Source organism: Lolium rigidum, chromosome 4, assembly GCF_022539505.1.
Source record: "Lolium rigidum isolate FL_2022 chromosome 4, APGP_CSIRO_Lrig_0.1, whole genome shotgun sequence".
NCBI classification, from domain to species: domain Eukaryota; kingdom Viridiplantae; phylum Streptophyta; class Magnoliopsida; order Poales; family Poaceae; genus Lolium; species Lolium rigidum.
The window spans coordinates 258946671-258968612 of NC_061511.1; the positions used below are offsets into that span (position 1 = coordinate 258946671).

At 46.8% G+C, this 21942-nt stretch overlaps 3 protein-coding genes and 1 pseudogene across 3 annotated transcripts; all 4 read left to right on the top strand.

Moving 5' to 3' along the window:
* Positions 1 to 4138: 4138 nt before the first annotated feature.
* LOC124650350 lies at positions 4139 to 5942 on the top strand. Its single transcript, XM_047189882.1, has 3 exons — positions 4139 to 4236; positions 4674 to 4737; positions 5602 to 5942. Exons 1-3 carry the CDS (start codon positions 4139 to 4141, stop codon positions 5779 to 5781), a joined length of 342 nt encoding a protein of 113 aa, XP_047045838.1. The 3' UTR covers positions 5782 to 5942.
* A 1776-nt stretch (positions 5943 to 7718) lies between these two features.
* Positions 7719 to 9749, top strand: LOC124650351 (CASP-like protein 5B2). The gene is made up of 3 exons (XM_047189884.1): positions 7719 to 7849; positions 8743 to 8875; positions 9358 to 9749. The coding sequence occupies exons 1-3, from the start codon at positions 7719 to 7721 to the stop codon at positions 9556 to 9558; spliced, it is 465 nt and encodes a 154-aa protein (XP_047045840.1). The 3' UTR covers positions 9559 to 9749.
* Positions 9750 to 10578: 829 nt separating this feature from the next.
* Positions 10579 to 12334, top strand: LOC124648641 (monocopper oxidase-like protein SKS1). Its single transcript, XM_047188364.1, has 2 exons — positions 10579 to 11924; positions 12013 to 12334. The coding sequence occupies exons 1-2, from the start codon at positions 10579 to 10581 to the stop codon at positions 12332 to 12334; spliced, it is 1668 nt and encodes a 555-aa protein (XP_047044320.1).
* Positions 12335 to 19189: 6855 nt separating this feature from the next.
* LOC124650828 lies at positions 19190 to 19343 on the top strand (annotated as a pseudogene).
* Positions 19344 to 21942: the final 2599 nt, after the last annotated feature.

The window sequence follows — 21942 nt, forward strand, 5'->3', positions numbered from 1 at the left end:
GCGGCTGGTGTCCGATTTCAGTTCGCCAGATTGTCTCTTGCCTCATGAATTCAGTGGCATATCCAGAACACAAAACGAGCGCCACATGAGGATGAGGATTGTCCTCGCTGGCCGACATGCTCCTCTCTGGACGGCGCGCACGGAAAGCCGCCGTCCCACCGGAGATCCTCGCCGCCGACCAGAACTGCGTCTCGACATCCTCGGGTGAGCGGCTGGCTGCGGAGAGAGGGGAGGCGGCAGAGGCGGGGGAAACCCTAGGCGGCGCGGTGCCCAAGCGTGTGAGGTCGTCATCCATGGCATGTCTGCCCGTCCGCCTCCAGAGGTTTGCCACATGCCCCTGTCCGAGCCTCCTGCCCCGGTTTGCTTACCGCCCTGATCTCTCCTCCGTACTGCGGTGTTTGCGGAAGGTGGCCGGTGATGTCCAGGACCTGTGCGTGGAAGAGGTTGGGCAGGGCATCGAAAAACGCGATGGCCGGCAGTGTCGGCCGCGCCGTGGCCCCGAGCGGCCGCTGAAGTCGGTGGACGACCCGACGGTGCCCGCCGGCGTGGATTACCTCGAGTTGGTGCTGACTGGGGGAGGTCTTCCATATGAAGTGATGTGATGCTGCCCCTCTTGCCGCTGCATCGCTGGGAAGAGTGCCGCTGCTTCGGTGGTATGAGGCCATCACTAGGAGGTGCGCCCAGTGCTGCTCCAACTTGACAAGCCTGCCATCACCATCAGAAAGAGGAGCGCCAGGCTTCGTGCGATCGGTCACAATTGGGATATCTCAGAGGTAATCATTTATTCGTTCCAACACCTCCTTCTTTTTATCTATTGATCTTTCAAGTGTTGACTATTTCCAATTGTCCCACGCCATGTAGTTACTCTCTTTGAAAATACTGCTTTGTTGTTGTGTAGGTACAATGTTTGTCTGATTCAATGCAGGACTGCAGACCCTCATCAGATCACCATAAAGGTCCCAATCAAGTGAGCCAGTTCTCCATTTGCATTTAGGCGTAGACGTCTTGGAATAAAAACTGGAGATTCTTTGTATTTAGCATACATGCACATTTCTTTTAGTTTCTGCATTGATGCTACATAAGTATAGAGATTAGAAATAGATTTATGTTCTGTAGTGATGCTACATAAACACATTGATGATCAATACATGCCTGCTATATCAGGTGATGCATTATTCAGAATGGCGCAACCCAATCGTCGTCAGCCTATTGTTCAGGTCGTCAGCATCGATGTTACAATGGAAAAGTAAATTCCAGTATGGTATCTGGAAAAATCTGTAATACCGTCAGTCCGTCACTATCTTAGTTTCCAGCATGATCATAGTACTACCTCAGGACTGATTTAATCGACGCACTCTTAGCCTAGCTCCCGCGTCGTATGTACTACCTCTGGCGTCAATTAAATCCGTCCGGAGGGAGTAGTTGCTTAATATGATTCTGTACTTTTTACATATTCTGGTTACATTTCACGGTGACAAAGGATGTCTCCTTGGAGCTATAATTTCTCTTAGCTTGGATAATAATGAATCAGTCAACTGGTGAATTTCTTACTGTTTTTTACTCTTTAAACTGTTCACTACTACTGGTGAATTTCTTACTGTTTTTAATCTCCAAATTGTTCACTACAGTACTATGTAACTAATGAGGCGTAGGCTGCATTTGAGCTGGTGAGGGGGTTATGGAATGTTAGTCCTCTTGAGTAGACTATTGATATGCCTAGGACTTCTCATATACTACACGACGATTTCTGCACTCCACAAGTATTTTGTTTTATCCGGCCGTTTTATGGTCAAAATAGTGTAGTTTTTGGGTCAATTTGTCCAGCATAGCGTCTACGCAGTATTATTCACCACAGAATTTGGATTAATTTATACGACACTTCGTAACTGATGGATCTACCAGAATCTAGGTTCACATGACACACACAAAGTAGCTTAGGTTCAGAACCACCCCTATTTTATTTAACTCTAGGAAAAATTCTGTTGGTTGTCGAGCATCACATCATCAGTAGCACTATCTGATGTATAACAATGTTTCTCAAATTCGGTACGAAATATCGGTTTCCGTTTGGTGTTGTGCACACATGTGTAACAACAAATGTTCTTAACTTTGCAGGGAATGTTTTGAAGCCCAAACTTGACCAGACAGTAAGTTTTAGTTTCCATTACGTTGTTTCCTCCCTCGCTTAGTATTGTAAACATCCATAGCTTGGCACCATTGTATAATTAGAGAGCATTGTGTTCTCCCATTTGTCCTGAGCTTTGCCACTGTCTGAATGTCAAAACCACTAGATATTCCACAAGTAGTGCATTAATAGATGATATATTGTAAGGTGGAACTCATTAATAGACGATATATTGTAAGGTGGAACTCATAATAGTCTAAGACCATGCTTATTTGGATAGTTGTTATGTAATTGTGGATTATTGTGCCTTCAGTGGCTTTATTTCTGTACCTGCATTAAGACAGTCATTTATCATTTACAGTACATTAATACAGTCTTCTGATATTTTTTTGTATGCAGCTGAAGGAAATATGCAAGGTGGGTGCATACTGGGGTAATGAAGTAAAACTTCACTATGTTATTTTATTTGGCTCAAATAAGGTAGATGAACTGTTTTCTGTTAACCAACTAGAGTCTACATGACATGATGCATACATAGTTTATCCAGGATGAAAGTCCAACAGTAGGTACAAGATAAGATCCAGCCTAGGTGGCCTGCATCTCCTTTAGTGGCACCGTGCACATGTATTTGCCATTCAGCCAGTTTCCTTTAATGTTAATAGGAAACTTTACTTTTCTTTTTCCATATCAGCCCATGTTAGCCATCAGAATTAGTTGATGTTTCCTATAGAGATGATTGAGATACTCATCTTTCTGAATATGTTAGCCATTTTGATTCACCTATGTACATTGGTCTGCTTCCGAGTTACCTGTGTACATTGGTTCTAAGTTAATAGAAATTGAAGAATAATGTTTAGTACCCTGTGTAAATAAACCTATCTAAAGATATGGAGGAAAATTCTGGTGCTATTCAATTCAACAAATTAACATATCCTAGAGAGATAAATCTTGAAGCTCTTATGTTAAAACTCATACCTGATTTGACGCTTTATGTACATCATGGATGCAAAGAAGATGATTTTAAGGAACGTTTAACTTATTTTTCCTTTCTGTTGTACTTTCTAATACTATTGGTCTTTTATAAAGCCTGGTTGAGCACTTGAGCTTCTTGATAGAAATAGCATTATGGTATTGTACATAGCCGCCAATTTTTCTACCATTAGTGTTTACAGTCATAACAGATACTTGGATAACCACATTATCAAAATCATGATCGATTGAAGTTGCGGCATGCTACTTATGCTCGCGGCTTCAGAAGTTCTGACGGATCATTGTGGTGACGTCTTTCTTAGTTAAGCACTCTGATCCTTCAACAGCCTCTTGCCATCAAGCATACAAGATCTTTATTGAATATAAGCCTGAGGTGTAACTCAACTTTTGTGTAAATTGATGCTCTAGAGTTCTCCATTTTTGGGCTTATTTGTTTGTTTACCATGAAAATAGGTTCTGTAAATTTACTTTGATAATAATGTATATTTGCATAACTTTGAAGAGAGGTAGTGTTTTTTTGAAAAAAATATTTACTTCTTCGTTTGAACCCATAAGACATATAAGGAGATCTCGAAAATATTGAATATCACAAGAACCATGAGTTTCTGTTGTTTTGAAATCTTAAATTTATCGAACAGTTAAACTGAAGTTCTACCTAACTTATAATTATGTGAGTTTCTTTTTGATAGAAACAAGAGAGCTATATTTGAACCCTGTGATCATATTCTCTTGAACTGAAGGAACCGAGAGCTGGCAACTTATATTCAAGCTTATTATTTTTATTATTACTGCCAACTTACTCTTATTACTATATGCAGATCAATTCTTGCTTCCAGGTTGCCAACTTACTCTTATTACTAAATGCAGATCAATTCTTGCTTCCAGGTTCAGTCAAGTGATCTAACGAACCAAGAGACCGATGCAACAGAGCAACCAATTGAAACCACACCTTTCACTGACAGCTCCGTCACATGAAAATATTTTCTTCTTCTTTGGCACGGAGTTATTTTTATTCCTCTTTGCATGGAGATCTCTGTTTCTACTGTTTTTACAAATATTTTGTATGGAGAGCACACAGGACTCCCATTGATGAGTTCATATTTTGCCAAAGGTGATCCCAGGTTAGTTTCTTTTATATCCAGTCCAGCACCAAGAGTGGCATGCTTGGAAACCTGAACACAAGATATTACAAGTTATTCTTACTCTCCCAAGTCCTAAATTCTCTGTTCTAACTGAATCTTAATGCAAATAATTGAAAGAAATTCTGGCTTTACATGCTCTGGTTGTCTTAGTCTTGACGGATACCTAATTTCTTCATGTGCATTTCTGCAGTATTACAGTGCACATACTCGAGCAAAAAAATCTGAGCTGTATCTTCAAAAATCTATGTGGCCAACAACTGTAAATGTGATTATTTTGTACGTTTAATACTTCTGGCTGAATATTTAACTATTTTAGTAAATACCTCCTGGGTGACCATATGTTTCAGCATTTATCATTCATGCCATCGATAGGTCGTTGTTGCTAAATACCTAAAGAGGCACACAATTTTTTGCAGGGATCTTACCTATGCACTACTTGTGAGCAAATATTTAGTTGGCCAGTTTTCTTCATTATTTGAGGTATGTATTGTGTATTTGTGTCAGTCAAATGCAAACTAAGCTTCATGCATATTTTGATAATATCAAATAGTTGCTAAATATTTTTTGCATTGAAATTTCATAGAATAGTTATCTTCAAGGTTGTCCTCTAATATGTTTTAGTTTTCATCACACATAAATGAAAATTTTCCTTGGTACTTAGCAATATGGCGGCATGGCTACTGAATATTTACAAGCTTTTTAGGTGCTAGCTATGAACGCACATCTTGAAAAAAAAGGTCCACAGAATCAATATTCAGAAAGATGAATATGCAACCTACTTTTTTCCTCTTGATAACAAAATAATTTTGGCTTGGGGCCAGTTTTGTCAGTATAAATAGTATGAAACTGGCTACATTGAAATACAACAATATATCTGCAACTGTGACATCAGAATGCCATATTTACAATACTCATATTTAAAATTGAGTTGTGTAGATTGATAATCGTTCAAATAATGCCTAGCTAAATCTATTCCCCACAGAATTAGTAGATTTGTGTGTTCCATTGTATAGAGTATATACTTAGTGTAATATACATGCCACTCCATGTAGATATGAATTGATTTACCTCTTGACGGGCTCTTTCTCGCATAGTTTGCCTTCATGTAACTAGATCTTAATCTGAGCAACCGTTGTGTTTGGGAATCGTACATCCGTCCTCCTTTTTGTTTGATTAAACTGATATATACTGCTGATTTTCACCACTTCCTTTGGTGTGTGCCATCTTACGAGAAAAAAATCCAGTTCTCACTAGCATTTGAACTTCATTTGTGTGGGTTGTAAAAAAGCATCAGTGCACATGCTATACATTAGGTCGTTGATTTATGGTTTTTTCCTAATCCAGATGTCTGGTTCACTTACTCATGTTTGGTTCTCTTCTGACAACGTCCAAGACATACATTCAATCCTGGGAGGTATAGAAGCGACCTCAAAAAAGACGTACAATCTTTGTGTGAGGCCACAGACACAAATAGTACTCTGCTTTATAATGCAACTAGGGAATTATAACGACTGGTCCCTTTAGTCAATCTTATATTTTGAAAGAACTCCAGATTGCCCTGAATAATGTATTTGCATCATCAGATTATCTCAGTTGTCCATGTCAAGTTGTAAAATACACTAGCAAACATGCCCTGCCATGTAATTATCGCTTTCAAAGAGCAAAACAACTCAGTACAGCAGATTTCTACAACCTATTCAAATTGAGAGTGCGGAGTTCAAAAAATGCATGTGCGATATTGTGTACAAGAGAAGATTATAAATCTGTTTACAGAGCAAAAGAGCAGCAACATATTTTATTCTTCAACTCATGGCTACCACAAGGGCGCGGCGTGCCGCCGCGCCAGTATTCTGCTAGTACAATCTAGGACAACACGTGTCCAGGAGAGATGGAACAACCAACACAGTAACTCCACGTGCACGTAAAACGAGGAAGTTACTGTACCGCTTCGCCGGTCGCCTCGGTTCCTGCATGGTCGTATGGTCAAATCAGTGAAGTGACGCACGCCACGCTTTCATCATCATGATGGAGGGTCCGCCAACATCTAGTCCTCTCGGTGGAGTGCCCCTTTGCCCTCCGGTTTGGGACGGTGTCACCCACCGCACCGGCGTCACCCTCCCTACCCCGACCGGCAACCTCTCCGACTGGTGGCCTGCGGCAGTTGGCGCTCTCCCCGGTGCGAACAGAAAGGATGGGAACTCCCTCGGTATGCTTGTCATCCGATAACTATGGCTCCAACGAAACGATTGGGTCTTCGATGGCAAGTCAATGACCTCGGACCAGATCGTTGATCAGATTGTGGATACCTAGCGATCGTAGACGGTAGCCCGTAGTAGGCAAAATAGAGGAATAACCTAGGTGGGTGTGTGTGTGCGTGCGTGTGTGTGTTACCTCTGAGAGACGTCTGTGGCGAGCAGCGACGAGGTGGTTTCCTTACCTCGGACATCGTTCCTTTCACCCTTCGAGCTTAATATAAAACATGCAGATCTTCTGTGGGTACTCATTAACTATATTTGAGTTGGATTTTTTACTTCGATATTTGTAAAACACGGGTTCCTCATTAACTATATTTTTTTTGGCCTCTGAGAACCCTTGCAAAGTATAGGTTCCGTTTTCAAGGCCTTCACACTAAGATTTTTTTTCCGGCGATTTACACAAAAATAACCCAAAAGTGGAAGAAAAGCACAGCCCTCCGGCGAAACTATTTCACCAATCTAACCCTTTTGTGTGGCGCCCCTCCCACGGGCGCCACACATGCCCATGTGGCTCCCCTCCTGCCGGCGCCACACACCCAGCCGACGTGGCGCCATCGACGCTGAGCTGGTGCGCCCATCCGACGTGGCAGCATGTGTGGCGCCCCTCCCATCGGCGCCACACATGCACTTGTAATCCCCCAAAACATACTGTAAGATAATTCCTCTGGGACTTAGCCGTTTTGCCAGAAAAGCAGAGCTCTCTATTTCGTCGGTTAGAAAAGGAGAAGTCCACACACCAGGCGTGATTCCCTCTACGCGAATCTCTCCTTTTCTTCTCAAACTCAACACGAATATATCCTTCAACTACCAGCACAGACTTTTACGTGCCCGTACGGACCGGACGTGAAGGCCGCGTACGAAAAACTTTGGAGCGAAAGAGAAGAAGATCGCCCACGGCCACGGGCCACCGCGTCAAATCCCAGCCGTGAGATCCAGATCAGGAACCCAAAACCACCATCGCAAGCAAAGCCATCTTTTCGCCGCGGGTGGGGCCCCCGCGCGCACCAACCTTCCCCCCACCCCACCGCGCCGGCGGCCTCATTCCCTATCCCCCTTTCCTCCTTCCCCAGGTCTCGCCTAAAGCCGGCAGAGCCGAGTCGCGATTCCACTCCGCACGGCCGCCGCGCACCTAACCCCTACCTACCAGCCCGCGCGCGCGCGCATGGCCGATCGGGCCGCCCGCTGAGGAGGAGGGGGGGAGCGGAGATGGCGGAGCTGCGCGGGAGGCCCGGGACGTGGGGCGGCCTCTGCCTGCGGCTCGGCCAGGCCGCGCTCGCCGCCGCCTCCATCGCCGTCATGGTCTCCTCCGCCGGCTTCGCGGGATACACCGCCTTCTGGTAACCATCCCCTTCCCGTCCCGTCACATGGATGGATGGCCCTGCTCCTCGCCTCGTATCGCGTTGGTTTCGGTGTTTCCTTGTTCTAGTCTTCCTAGGTCGGGAGCGAGTTGGAGCCTTGGGATTGTGGTGGGCAGTGAGGACTAGGAGTAGTACCATTTTGCCCCAAATCATTTATCACGAATTCACGAAATGTAGTGGAGCCAGAGATGGTAATTACAAGTGGCATCCATTTATTCTGGTGGAGTTAGAGATGGATAAATTAGTAGTAGTACAGGGGGCTTTGCTAATTTATGGGTAGCGCAACTGTATACAAGTATTTGGATCGTTGGTTACAGAATCTAACAGGATATGAAGCTAACAATCACTGTCGAGTGATTCATGTGCCTGAAAAAATATGTAAATTTATAAACTTGTAGCAACATTGAGGAATGTCGATTTTAAATAGTACAACTTGCGCGAGTGAATACTGTCCAAGAATAAGTGGCTGAGCTTCACAAGAGATAAAAAATGCCTTGGCCCCTCAAACACTTGTGAATCTAGTTGATTAGTAGTGAAGAAGGCAGTGACTATTTGAGTGGTGATTATTTGAAGTTTAGGCTAATGTAGCTTCCAAATGGCATCAATGGCGCTCTTCACTTCATGTTTTGTTGAATTAGTGTCGCCCCTGTTAGTTATAAACTCCATGCTCTGCCAGTGCAAAATTTCCACTTCCCTAAGCAATCTGGTATGGGTCCATGGTAGTAATTCCTGACCTCAGTAGTTAGAAATTTAGTGCAGTCGTGGCTTATTTACAGACCTGTAGGTTATTAATACAGCATTCCTTTTTTAGGCTTTCTGTTGCAGGGCGCCTTTGAGCTGTGTAATGAGTTCTTTTGTGTTTCAAATTCCAGCTATTTGATCGCGTCGATGGGACTGCAAGCGTTGTGGAGCTTGGGACTTGCGTGTCTTGATGGATATGCCCTCAAAGTCAAACGGGATCTCAATAATGCTGTCTTAGTGAGCTTGTTTGTCGTCGGAGACTGGGTAATGATAAACGTCCTTTTGAAACTTTTACAACTCAGCCTGTTTCTTGCTTTCTTCAGATTGTTTTTTCAGAATGTGCTCTATTTCATTGTTTGACATAGACTGACATTCAGTATATGATTAGCATCCTCTTTGAGAGCATATGGCAAAACCGAAACTAAATGATAATTCAAAGCTTATGTTGTGTGCTACAGAAATGTAGGCTTTTATACTTGTAATTTTAGTAGGTTAATGATCATGTTCTAGTTCCATAGCACCCTCCTCTGCTGTTCAAAATACATGAGCACAGATATTACAGGGGCGACATTACGGACCGGCACCCTTGTTGGTTATTGTTCAATGAGGGGAGTTTACTGAATGCATCTAGGGTATTGGCCAAATGGTTACACTAATTTGACGTGCGATTTGTGCATTTCATAGAGTAGTCGTTCCCTTATTCATTGTTCCCAGCAACACTAATGCAACCCAATTATGCAATGCAGGTTACTGCAATTCTCTCGTTTGCTGCTTCATGCTCAGCTGCTGGTGTTATAGTTCTTTTTGAAAAGGACATTTCTTTCTGCAGAAGATACTACCAACTGCCTTGCGGGAGATTTCAACTCGCCACGGCGTTGGCTTTTCTTTCTTGGTCACTAAGTGCTACATCAGCTTTCATCATGTTTTGGCTCTTGGCATCCTTCTGATTTTGTATATAATCCTGTGTAGCTCTTTTTATAGTGTCTCCTTTTGGTTTCTGCTCACTTGAGCATTTACATAGGATGATTTTCCAGACATGTAACAGACCAGAGACCACACAGACCAAAACATGGAAATGTTGGGAATTTGCAAACTCCATGGAGCCATTTCCTGGAATTCACTGAAAAGCTTTGCGCAAGATACTGATGCTAAATCGGCATGTCATTATCTATGTGTTCATTCTCTGTCAATAGTATATCACTGTTTGTGGTGCTGCTGTATCTAGGTAATTACTTCCTTCGTAATTTTGGAATGACGCAGTGTATAGTGACTCTTAGAACCTTCTGTCCGTGTTGTGGAAGTGTATAACATTTTTACTCCCTCTTTGCCAAAAAAGATGTCTCAAATTTGTCTAAGATACATCCAAATTTAGACAAACCTGAGAATGCTCTAATATAGTGGTGTTGCAGACGAACATTGAGAATCTGGGGAGTTTGAGGCACACTAAAATCTACTAGCTCCCTTATGACGAACCAAAAGCAAGGACTTGATTCCGACAGAGATATCATCTCAATTCTGGACCGCAATGTCGGATCCAAACGGTCTGGTTTTGTTCCCTAGTTCTACTTGAAACGCCGTGAAAAAGCCAGGCAATTTCAGGTTTGTAGCTGTTTCTGAATTTCACGAGCAATTTGGTTATTTGGGCCTTTGGCACCTCTGAATCATCTGAATTCTGAATGCCATGTCTGCAGGAGAACGTTCGCTACATCCAGTGGCCACGATACTAGAAACAGAGATCACAGATGAGATGTAGGAGGATGCACAAAACGGGATATATGCGCGCGCGTCTGCTGCAAACGCCACGCCTGTTTTGCTCTCTGCGACAACCGGCCAGAATTCCACCAGTTTCAGAACAACTCACCATGCCTCTGATTTCTCCACCTAGCTAATTAAACACGCCGGTCCTGCTCTCTGCGAACTAACTCAACTCAACCATTGCCTCGCCTGATCGTGTGGTGCCGAGCGTCATGGACCTCGGGCGGCTTGTCGTCGCCGTTGTGCTATCAGCAGCCATCCTGCACTCGGCCGTCGTTGGCGCGGAGAACCACCATGTGTTCATGGACTGGGAGGTGTCCTACGCCTTGCGCTCCCCGCTGGGTGTCGCCAAGAGGGTCATCGCCATTAACGGCCGCCTCCCCGGGCCTCTGCTCAACCTCACCACCAACGACGTCGCCCACATCAACGTCGTCAACACCCTCGACGAGCCTTTCCTCCTCACATGGAACGGCCTGCAGCTGAAGAGGAACTCGTGGAACGACGGCGTGGCCGGGACCAACTGCGGGATACCGCCCGGCGAGAACTGGACGTACGTGTTCCAGGCCAAGGACGAGGTGGGCACCTTCTTCTACCGCCCCTCGCTGGGCCTGCACGCCGCCGCCGGCGGCCACGGCCCCATCCGCGTCAACAACCGCCCCGTCATCGACGTCCCGTTCCCGCGCCCCGACGCCGAGTTCGACCTCCTCATCCAGGACTGGTACAACATGGACGCGGCGGCGATGAAGGACCGCCTGGACGGAGGCCGCGGCCTGCCTCCGCCCGACGGCGTCCTGATCAACGGCATGGGCCCGTACGGCGCCGAGCTCGCGTTCGAGGCCGGGCGCACGTACCGGCTCCGTGTCTCCAACGTCGGCGCCAGGACCTCGCTCTGCTTTCGCGTCCAGGGACACAAGATGCTGCTCGTGGAGGCGGAGGGCGCCTACACCGCGCAGAAGCTCTACGCCTCGCTCGACGTCCACCCAGGGCAGTCCCTCTCCGTCCTCGTCGCGGCGGACCAGCCGCCCAGGGCCTACTACATGGTCGTCAGCTCGCTCTTCGTCGGCCCGGAGCTCTACGGCGTCGGGACCATCCGCTACGCCGGCGCCAATGAGCACCCGCCTTCCGGCAACGCGCCGCTCGACGATCGCTCCTCTCACAACACCTACAACCGATCAATGGAGCAGGCCAAGTCCATCAGGATGAACCTGACGGCCGGCGCGGCGCGGCCCAACCCGCAGGGCTCCTTCCACTACGGGCGGATCAACGTCACCCGCACCCTGCTCCTCCGGAACGACGAGTCCGTCATCGGCGGCCGCCGGAGGTGCACCGTCAACGGCGTCGCCTTTGCCAACGCGGCCACGCCGCTCAAGCTGGCCGACTTCTTCAGGATCGCCGGCGTCTACACGGTCGTCTCCGGCTGGCCGGAGAGGAGGAACCTCACCCTCGGCACCGTGGCCATCGACGCCGCCTACAGGGACTTCGTCCAGATCGTCTTCGAGAACAACCTGCCGTCCATGCAGACCTGGCACCTCGACGGCTACAGCTTCTTCGTTGCCGGGTAATTGATATCAAACTACCTGGAGCCGTTTGATCTAAATCCTACAATTGTCTGCTAAACAATGCTGTATATATATTTGAGGTAACAGGATGGGGTGGGGCAAATGGAGCCCCGACGCAAGATCGACGTACAATCTGGTGGACGCCATGTACCGTTCGACCGTCCAGGTGTATCCCATGTCGTGGACCGCCGTGTTGGTGTACTTGGACAACGAGGGCATGTGGAACCTGAGGTCGCAGAATCTCGAGAGGAGGTACCTAGGCCAAGAGCTGTACCTGAAAGTGAGCCAGGGAAACTCATCTGAAGTCCCCGATCCTAGAGACGAGATGCCCATGCCTTTCAATGCTCTCTTGTGTGGGAAAGCTAAAAGCCTAGGAAGTTGGTACAAGTCAGGACAAAGGCAAGCGTGACTCTATCTAACAAATCGGTTAATCATAGAATAAGCATTTGGTGCACATGGGCACCAGTGCTCTCAGTTTTTAAATATTAAAAAAGTTATATATCCGTGTTTCAAAAAATCGTCACATTTATTCTATGAATACATATGTATGTTCCGAATACTCGTGATAAGTTTTGGTAGAAATTGCATTGTATTTTGAGCTACAGGAAAAAAACAAATTTATGGCTACGTATAGAGACGTATATTTGTCAGAAATTTGTCTTTTTTATATAGCTCAAAATATAACATATTTTTCTCCGAAATTTCTACCGTATCTTCGGAATGTTTATATGTATGTAGGTATTTAATTTTAATTTTTTTGGAATACAAATAATATGACTTTATAGCACCAGGAGCACTGGTGCTCATGTGCTAAAGACACTTTTCGTTAATCATAACAGTTTTTTGTTAATTCTCGATCGACCTTAATTCTCAGTTAGAGATTCACTATAGGGTTTCACCGTGATCCGTGCTAGTATGAGTTGCAAACTGAGATTTTTCTAGGTTCAAATGAAGTTGTAACCGAGAGAAAAACGCCGGAACGATTGAATTGCCTCGTGATTTGTTCTAGTCACAAGCCAATATGGGTTGCAACCGAGAAAAACGCATCGGGTCGTTTGATTGTTCTGTCATTCGTACTAGTCATATGAGTTGCAACGTGAATTACAACTTGAATTACAACTGACATCACCAGAATTAGTCATAGCCTATTAGCAAGAGTGCGAGTGAAATTCCATGCTGATAGAACATACATGTTAAGTTCATGAAGAAAGTCCCGATGAACAACCAAGTGTTTCCTTTTTCCCTAATGTAAACCAATGTTGAAGTTCTCGACATGAAGTACCCTTGTATGCAAGAGAAAATATTCCAAGTAGCATAGAGCTAATAATGTGACAAAAAAACATGTAAATTCGTTAATCTTTAAATCAATGCATTTCGAAAGTAGTACAATGCACCATTTTTGCCAGGAAAGAGAAATATATTAAACGATATTAGGGTTACAATCTTGGTCGATCGCCTGACACACTTCCGGTGGTGGATCGACAAATCACACAACCGTCCTATGCCTAACTCTACACCTAACTTAGCCAGCTCATGACTGACCATATTGGCCTCACGACACACTTTGGTTACACTTGTTTCTCTTTCTTGAAGTAACTCATGAATGTCAGTAATTACGAAGGCATATATTGAGTTGTTTGGGTAGTCTCCTTGATCACGCTGAGTTGCAACCCCTCTTCAATCGCCATTAGCTCCACTCTCGTTCCATCGTTGCATAGTGTGCTACCGGACGACTAGCAACCGCAATGGCATCTCCCTGGTGATCCCTCAAAACCGTTATAGTTCCAGCTTCACTGCTATTAAGGAAAGCTCCATTAGTATTCGACTTGGCTCGACCTGGTTCTGGGGCGATCCACCTCTTCCGAACCTTCTGCCTTCCATCCTGGTTCTTGCTTTTAGCTTTAAAGCCGACATCAGGTCCAATGACCATTTTTTCCTTTAACAATGTATCTAGTTGGATATTGCTTAATAAACAACAGAGAATTAAGGCAGCTTATCAAGAACCGACTGGAGCCTTCGATAGATGGAGGGGGTTTATCATGTGTCATTTCATTATGGTTACGCCAGATCCGCCATAAGACCATCACGGTCCATGCCCGTTGCATTTCAGAAGCTCCCACTCTTCCTTCATCGCCAACCAGAGGGAGCGAGCTCGTGGCAGTGCATGAAAATGTGGAAGGGGTGGTCATCATGCAAAGATCAACATTTGGCACAAACTTGTTGTCGCCATCCTACTCCTTGCCATGTTTTCTTGCATAGCTAGGCCGTTTTGACAGATCTTCCAGGCAAACAATTTCACTTTAGGGGGAACCAGGCAATTCCATAGCATTTCTTAACAGGCCCTTCACCGTTAGGCCTAGTACTTGAACCTCCCTAGACAGTGTGTTTATTTTCCTCTTCCCGCTTTCTCCCCCACCCCCATCCACCTCACACACACACCAGTACCTTCCAATCATCTTGGTAAGCTCATCGCAAAGATCCATGGGCAGCCCCCATTACATAGACGGTGAGAGCCTAGGCAACGGATTTGATCAGGACCTCTTTTGCTGCCTATGATTTATGGTTGTCGTCCCAATTGGCCAAACACTTAGCTAATTTTTCTTGCAAGCTTTGGAATTTCCCCTTGTTCATCCTCCCTTCAGGTGTAGGTAGCCCGAGGTACTTAGTTTCAAAAGTCTCATGTGTGATATATAGGTAGGTTTTGACCTCGACTCGCTGATCCTCTGGGTAGGAGTCACCAAATATAATGGAGTACTTGGCAGGGTTTATGAACCGGCATGTACTAGAGGCATAAACATCGAACACTTCCTTAGTTTTGCTTGCCTAGTCCAGTTGTGCCTACAAAAATTGGTTTGTACCGGAAGTCTTCACTTATTTTGCTCTTGTTGATTTTCGTGTCTTACGGCGAGCCCTTCAACCGGTCACCAACTCACCATGATCCCCAACTTATTCATACTAGTGAATGCCACATTTTCCCTGTAATTGTGTATTTATGACACATATTATCTCATTTAGTTGAACCTCTAGCGAAATATCTCATCTACGGTCTTTGAACACGGTTTTAGCCCAACTTAGCAATTTCTTGTTTTTTAAGATTTAAGATAGGATCGACATGGTACGTCCATGTGGCGCGGAATAGTGTGTGAAGATCGGAACCATCATTGCCCATCATGCCTATACTTCTCTTATCCGTCTATACCATTCCTCATCGTTGTCGTGATGTTTTTGAAGCACAGTCATCACATCACACCTTGCCCAATAGACACACAACAAAAGAAGACGGGGTTCAAAACTTCTAAAAGCTGTAATCCAAACAGATTTTCACTCGATCAGGTAATTAGTGTCAGAGATACATAACTAGGGTCGGAGCAGTGGCGGACCTACCGGGGGGGCGAGCAGGGGCGGCCGCCCCGGGTCTCCCGGTGCTGAGCAGGGCAGCCCAGCTCAGCAACTCTGCATGTATGGCGGCCGGCCAACCACCATTGACGAACATGTACTGCTCTGATGTATTCTTCCATCGAAGCAGTACCTGTTGTAATGACGAGGAGAAATAAAATTGGACCTCCGTGATACACTATTGGGCTAAAGTGAAAGGCCCATTCCATTTTTTAGCTGTCCAAAGGCCAAATACTAGGCTCACACATACTCAGGCTCATGGCTGCAGCGTTCCAATCGCAAAATTCCCCACGCGTTCGTTCCAAACATCCAATCCCTAGCGCGCTTCTCTCTCTCGATGACCGACCTGAACAGTTGCATGGCTACACGCACCGCCGGCTGCTACAAGCCTACAAGTCCTTGAGCAGCCGAGCACCTAACTTTCTGATCTGGCCGCTGCCGCCGATGGACTCGGACGAGGAGATTGGATAGCATATGTAGGAACCGGAAGAGCAGGAGGCGGTGGTTGCGACAGCTGCAAGTAATTTCTCCCCTTTTCCGATTGTGTTTGTCATGTTTTCTATGTACTCCTTTCGCTTCTTTTTAATTAACTCAAATTTAGTACAAAGTTATACTAAATTCGAGTCAATTAAAAAAGTCCGTGGAGAGTACAATACCAAGAATAAATAGATCATCCAATTTTTTTATCAAATTTAATTTTGTGGGACATTCAACCAGCTATTGCTTACAGATTTTTTTATCAATTTTTTATCAGTAGGACTACTTTTTGTAGTTTCTAATATTTTTATTTGTTTTCATGTCCTTAGTAGTTTTATACTATCCATATTGAAAACTTACTTTTTTGCGGATCGCTCATTTCATTATGCACACTTGCATTTGTGCTTAAAAAAATTATCTAAAAATGTTCGCCCCGGCAAACCTCAATTTCTGGGTCCGCCACTGGGTCGGAGCAAAAGTGAAACTCGCTCTAGATATGTTAATGGTAGATATTAGAAGAAGAAAAAAAAAGAGTGGCAACTAAATGACAGATAAAAGAAAAATTACACATGAAACTGATGCGTCGGTGTATTGTCTCATTTCAATCATGAAGCTGGTAAATACCTTGTATCGAATAATAGTTGTAATTTACATAGGTGATTAATAATGTGCCTCTCTCTCTCTCTCTCTCTCTCTCCCTCCCTCCCTCCCTCCCTCCCTCCCTCCCTCTCCCTCCCTCCCGCTCTCTCCCTCTCTCCCTCTCTCCCTCCCCCTCTCTCGCTCTCGCTCCCTCTCTCGCTCTCTCTCTCTCTCCCTCCCTCCCTCCCTCTCCCTCTCCCTCCCTCTCTCTCTCTCTCTCTCTCTCTCTCTCTCTCTCTCTCTCTCTCTCTCTCTCTCTCTCTCTCTCTCTCTCTCTATTTAAGCATTCACACGTAAGCACCTTCCAATATACTAGCAGGTAGCTGCCTAGGTGGGCTATTCTTTCCGGTGAGATATTATATGGACTAGCCAGAATGTCCAAGCTAGAAAAAGTATTTGTTATTGGCCAGAAAGTTATTCTTATTCTTATTATTCTGAACTGAGGAACAAGGTTTTTTTTCTGTAATGGAAAGCTAATAACTGAAGAGCAATCTTGCAATGTACTAGCAGCCTAGGTGGGTTAGTCCTTCCGGTAAGATATTATGGACTAGCCCAGAATGTCCATGCTAGAAAAGGTATTCTTTTTATTGGTCAGAAAGTTATTCTTATTGTGATTCCAAACTGAAGAACGAAGTTTTTTTTTTCCGAATGGGAAGCTTAACAATAACAACTGAAGAATAACGCAATCAGCAATCTTCATGCTTGACACCACGACAAACTTGTTTTGCAGTTTCTGCAACCATACATGTTTTGCGTTTACAGCCTTTCTGTACATGCACACGGTTTTATTGCCAATATTACACTTCCACAAGCCTCCTTCGGAGGGCCCGTGCTTATGCTTACGCTTATGCACCCCATATTCACAGTTGACAGTCACATACCATTACAAGCTGAAAGAAAATACACAAGGAAATACCGTACGGAACGCATAAACTGCAATTCTGCAGCTCGTATTTGCAGTTGCTCAGTAATCACCATCGTATCTGCATGTACACTACGACGTACCGAAGCAAGTATGTTTGTAACTTTGTTTGCCTCCTGCATGTCCTCCCACCATTCACCATGATCCGTGCTATTGAGGGCGCCGACGGTTCGCCGGAGACCGCCGCGCCGCTCCAACCGCACCGGAGTCGGCGGACGAAGACGTCTGCGTGAAGAGCTGGTACCGGCCGGAGTCCCCGGGGAGACGGAAGTAGGACGAGGTCGGCGACGACGGGGATGGTTCGTCGAAGAGGAGGTCGCCGAAGGAGACCTGCCCCTCCTTCCTGTACTGCGCCACGGCCCTGTAGATGAACGGGATGAGGCCCTCCATGACCAGAATCTCCACGAGCTCCGCTACCTTTTGCGTTCTCTCTTGAGAGCTGACGAGTGACGAGAAAGAGATAGAGAGGAGTTGTAGTTATCAGGAAACTTAAGTCTCGAGAGAGAGGTTTGCCTCTCTTTGGTAGGAGGAGATGAGCTTAAAAAGGGAGGCAGAACAGAACAAGCCCCGGAGTGGATAGAGACCAAATGGAGTGCTCGCCTAGCTAGGATGGATTATTAGTGTTCCCTGACAGCTTCGTCTTAACTCTCAATCAAATTCTTGTCGTGTCAGAGACTCACGCACGCATACATGAAGTCCAATTCATGGGAGCCAACCAAGGGTAAACTAGCAGGGCAGATTTTTTTTCTGGGTTGATTATTGGGGCAATGGGATTCCAGCAGGATCGAAGACTTGAACGCAAGGGATAGGTCAGTCTTAGAAGGCGAGTTTTCCAGGTCGACAGGGACGTGCGGAGCGCTCACGCGAGGATAATATAGAATCGGTCGCTGTAATTTCTCAAACAGCTTACCTGCTACAAAAGAAAACTCCGGCGGATCATGATTGGCTACCCAGCGGAGTTGTTTAGTCCAAGCCTCCGGCACGGTGGCGTAAGCCGTCGGGAACCCCCGGTGGTGGTGGCGCAGCTGGAAATTTCAGCGTGATCTCTCGCGTCACCACGGCCGACTACTCCAGCTAGCTGCTGCCGCCTGCCAGGGCAGGGCGCGCGAGACAAGTGGATCTTGCTGACTTCCGCGATACACTTGTCGAGTCGTTGCGTGGCAACAATGGATGATCGCGGCCCGTGTGGCATGATTGCTAGGGTTGACCCGGTTAAACTAGCAGTACAGGGCTGTGTTTTTTATCCGCCATGGATACGCTGTTGAAGATGATGATGAGCAGACAGCTAGCGGTTCATACAAGATCACTGTTTTTATTTTGCTTTGTTTTCTGCGAGGAGGATCATACCAGCTCATCGTTTCTTCTTAGTTTTTGAACGCGGGTTCGTACCAGATAATCGGCAGCTATTTGTTTGTTTGGAGCCAGCAGTCTGATTTGTCTCTTGCTTGGATAGCTGCATCTGCTCTCAAGACATCTGTTATATTCTATTGGCACTGACGTGACTGTCCCAACTAACTGCACCAGTTTATTCAGAATAATCAACTGCAGCTTTCTAGCGCAACGAATAAACTGCGGTTGTTTTTAACGAACGAAATTCGCTGAAGTTTTCTTGCAGTTAGGCTGGGCTCGAGTACGGCACACAGCTCGGCCCAAAAAAATCCCAACTGCTGGCGTCTCGGCCCGCGGCTGGGAAGGATACATCGCAACACACGTCCGAGCGATCAAACCTGGATTGTTCTAATAATCCCGTACCGCTTATTGACAGAGCGTGATGCTTAGGAGGATCCTTTATATGAGGCGCCTAGGGCTACCTGAAAAAGCCGGAGCTCCAAACTGGATGGGGTCGATGGGTGATTAAGAACACCCGGGGCCTAGATTAGTGGCTTCCATTGCACTTGGGAGGAGCACTATTCTACCATCTCCTCTTCTGGGAGTGGACATCATAATTTTTGATAGAGGGGGTGCGCGTGCGCGCGGCCCCTGCAAAATCAATTTAAAATATTTGAAATTTGAAAATAAATATTCATTACGATGAAGCCAGATTGCAGTTAAATAGTTTATAGCCAAAGAACAGCTTCTTTTTCTGGATTTCTCAACTTTGTAGCTGTGGAGAATCCGTCTTATGTTAAGCTTTTTTTAAAAAATGTGACTAATTTTTAAAGAATATAGTACTCCCTATTAAAAATGTTTTACATTCGTATAAGTTTTTTTTCAAATAGAAGGCTCGAAAGCCCAGCTTTGAATTAACAAAGCCATCAACCGGTCAGGAGTTACAACAGAACACCACACCACACACGCACACCACGGCAGGAAAGATACACGAGTACATACATAACGAATTACAACACTGCACTACGAGCGAGGACAAGCTTGCAGGAGTGCAGACCGCCGCTGTTCGACACCAAGGACACCGACCGGAGGCACAACAAGGCACTGCCCGGAGCGTTAGGAGAAATCCTTGCCGGCTCGTTCGGCTCCGATGCGGTGACGCCTGCGGGTGCCATCCTTCCTTCCTGAAGGGCATCGGGTGTACCTCCTTCACCACCCCCGCCGCGTACCGGGGGAAACCCTAGGCCTTGTCCGGGCAGCAGCGGCGCCATCGTCGCTTTCCTTGTTGGAGGTGTTGCTTGGTATGGGGGCGATCCAGAGTGCGAGGCGCGTGGTGGGACATGTCCGGAGGGCGCAACGGTGGCGACTCGTCTTCGTTTTTCCGTCGAGCTGCCGATGACAGCATTTGTTTCTCTTTTCTTTCTTTTTGTGTCTTTTCTTTTGGGCTTGGTTGTGCTGCGGCCCCAGCGTGCTCGTTGTATCGTGTGGTTGCTATATTAATATAGCGGGGCGAAAGCCTAATTCGAGGAGCAAGGCACTGCCCGGAGCAGAATTGTAGTCTTGATTCCGAGGAGAACAGCCAGGACTCCGAGCACCAGAAGCACCAACCTGTTCTCATGCCGAAGAGGGCCCCTGCCCACTCGCCTGGTTCGAAGGCGTCGAACCATCGGACATGAGAGAAGCTCACCCGAGAGCCGCAGAGGTGTTGGGCTCCGGACCCGACGCCACCCTGGAGAAGACTACCTTGACAAGGATCACACCATACCGGCTGCACTGCCGAGCACTTGGACATCCACCAACGACGAGAAATCCGCCGGGAGCACCTGCAGAGGACGGGGCAGACTGCCGTCGACGCACGCATACGGGCTAGAGATCACCGCAGCTGCACAGGACCGACATTGCCCAAAGCTGCAACCTTCAGCTCCGCCAACCTAACGAAACCTCCCCAGGCGGCGCCTCCAAGAAGGTCACGGCGCAACAGCGCGTCGCCGCCGCCCAATCAACAAGATTTTGGACTTTCGTCCGGGAGGTGGGGAAAAGGTGAGCAGGAGCCCAGGACAGCAGCTACTACCTCAGAACCGATGTGAAACCGCAGCTCCACGCCGCAGACGCCGCCCGCCGCCGCCTCACATCCCGAGGAGTCGAGGACGCCGGACCGAGGCACCCACCACGATGCCTGCCGCAGGACATCGGGGGAGACGAACCAGCGCCCTCGCCGCTCGCCGACCCGGACGCATCGAGGCCGCCCACCCGAGGCAGCCACGATGAGGCCCGGACCTAGGCCCGCTGGCCCGGATGCGGGCCCGCCGCCACCACCCATGGCCACGGCGCGCCGCCCGCGAGGCCGCGCCGGCCGGCCGGAAGCCGAGACCGCGCCGCCACCCCGCCGGAGAAGCGCCTTCACCACGCCGTGGTCGGGCCACCGCGCCGCCGCGCCGGACGTCAAGCACGGCGCCCCCGCCGACCGCGCCGGACCGCGCCACCACGGCCACGCGGGGAGAGAAGCCCCGCCGCCGCCGGCGCCCCGGGGCTTTGCCCGGCGACGCCCTCTGGCGGCGGCGAGGGAGGGACGGGGGGAGGAGGGGGTGGAGTTGGGGAAGGCTAGGGTTTCGCCCTGCGCTCGCGGGGGCGGCAGGACGAAACAGTCTCATGTACATTCGCATAAGTGTCTATTAGATAAACCTAAGATTTTCCTTTATAGGATAGAGGGAGTAGCAACATATAAAACATCAAACACGTAAATTACAAAACTATATTTCAAGATGGACGCAGGATGCAGTGATATTAATTTATAATCATAAAGCCACATTTTCATATAATTGATTAAATCATAAATGTTTAACTTAATACAAAATTAAAAGTACACTTTATTCCCGGAGTATTCATGTTAGACTTCTGTTCCTCGCCCCTACTCCTTTATCTCTCTTTCAAAAAACTCGACCGTGTCGTTCTGCGCTTCTGGGGGATGAGATAGTCTAATCGAATGGAGCAATAGTCTAATGGAATGGAGCGACCTGGAATTAAGTAGTGGTGTCTGTTTGTTCGGATGCTGAGCAGACAACAGTTCTTGTCAGATCAACGTTCTTTATCTTGTTTTTCGACCGGAGATCCATTCCAGATCATCGTTTTTTCTTTTATGGGACGGTTGTTCATACCAGATCATCATCTGCTGCGCTTTGTTTTGAGCCAGCTGCCAGGTTTGTCTTTTGATTTTGCAGCTCCATCTGCTAAGCTGGATAGTATTATTGTATTGA

Coding starts and splice junctions, on each gene's coding strand:
- LOC124650351 (XM_047189884.1), top strand. CDS start 7,719: ATGGCGGAGCTGCGCGGGAGGCCCGGGACGTGGGGCGGCCTCTGCCTG. Junction 7,850..8,742: donor GCGGGATACACCGCCTTCTG/GTAACCATCCCC, acceptor TTCAAATTCCAG/CTATTTGATCGCGTCGATGG. Junction 8,876..9,357: donor TGTTTGTCGTCGGAGACTGG/GTAATGATAAAC, acceptor TATGCAATGCAG/GTTACTGCAATTCTCTCGTT.
- LOC124648641 (XM_047188364.1), top strand. CDS start 10,579: ATGGACCTCGGGCGGCTTGTCGTCGCCGTTGTGCTATCAGCAGCCATC. Junction 11,925..12,012: donor TACAGCTTCTTCGTTGCCGG/GTAATTGATATC, acceptor TTGAGGTAACAG/GATGGGGTGGGGCAAATGGA.
- LOC124650350 (XM_047189882.1), top strand. CDS start 4,139: ATGGAGATCTCTGTTTCTACTGTTTTTACAAATATTTTGTATGGAGAG. Junction 4,237..4,673: donor TTTGCCAAAGGTGATCCCAG/GTTAGTTTCTTT, acceptor AATTTTTTGCAG/GGATCTTACCTATGCACTAC. Junction 4,738..5,601: donor AGTTTTCTTCATTATTTGAG/GTATGTATTGTG, acceptor TTCCTAATCCAG/ATGTCTGGTTCACTTACTCA.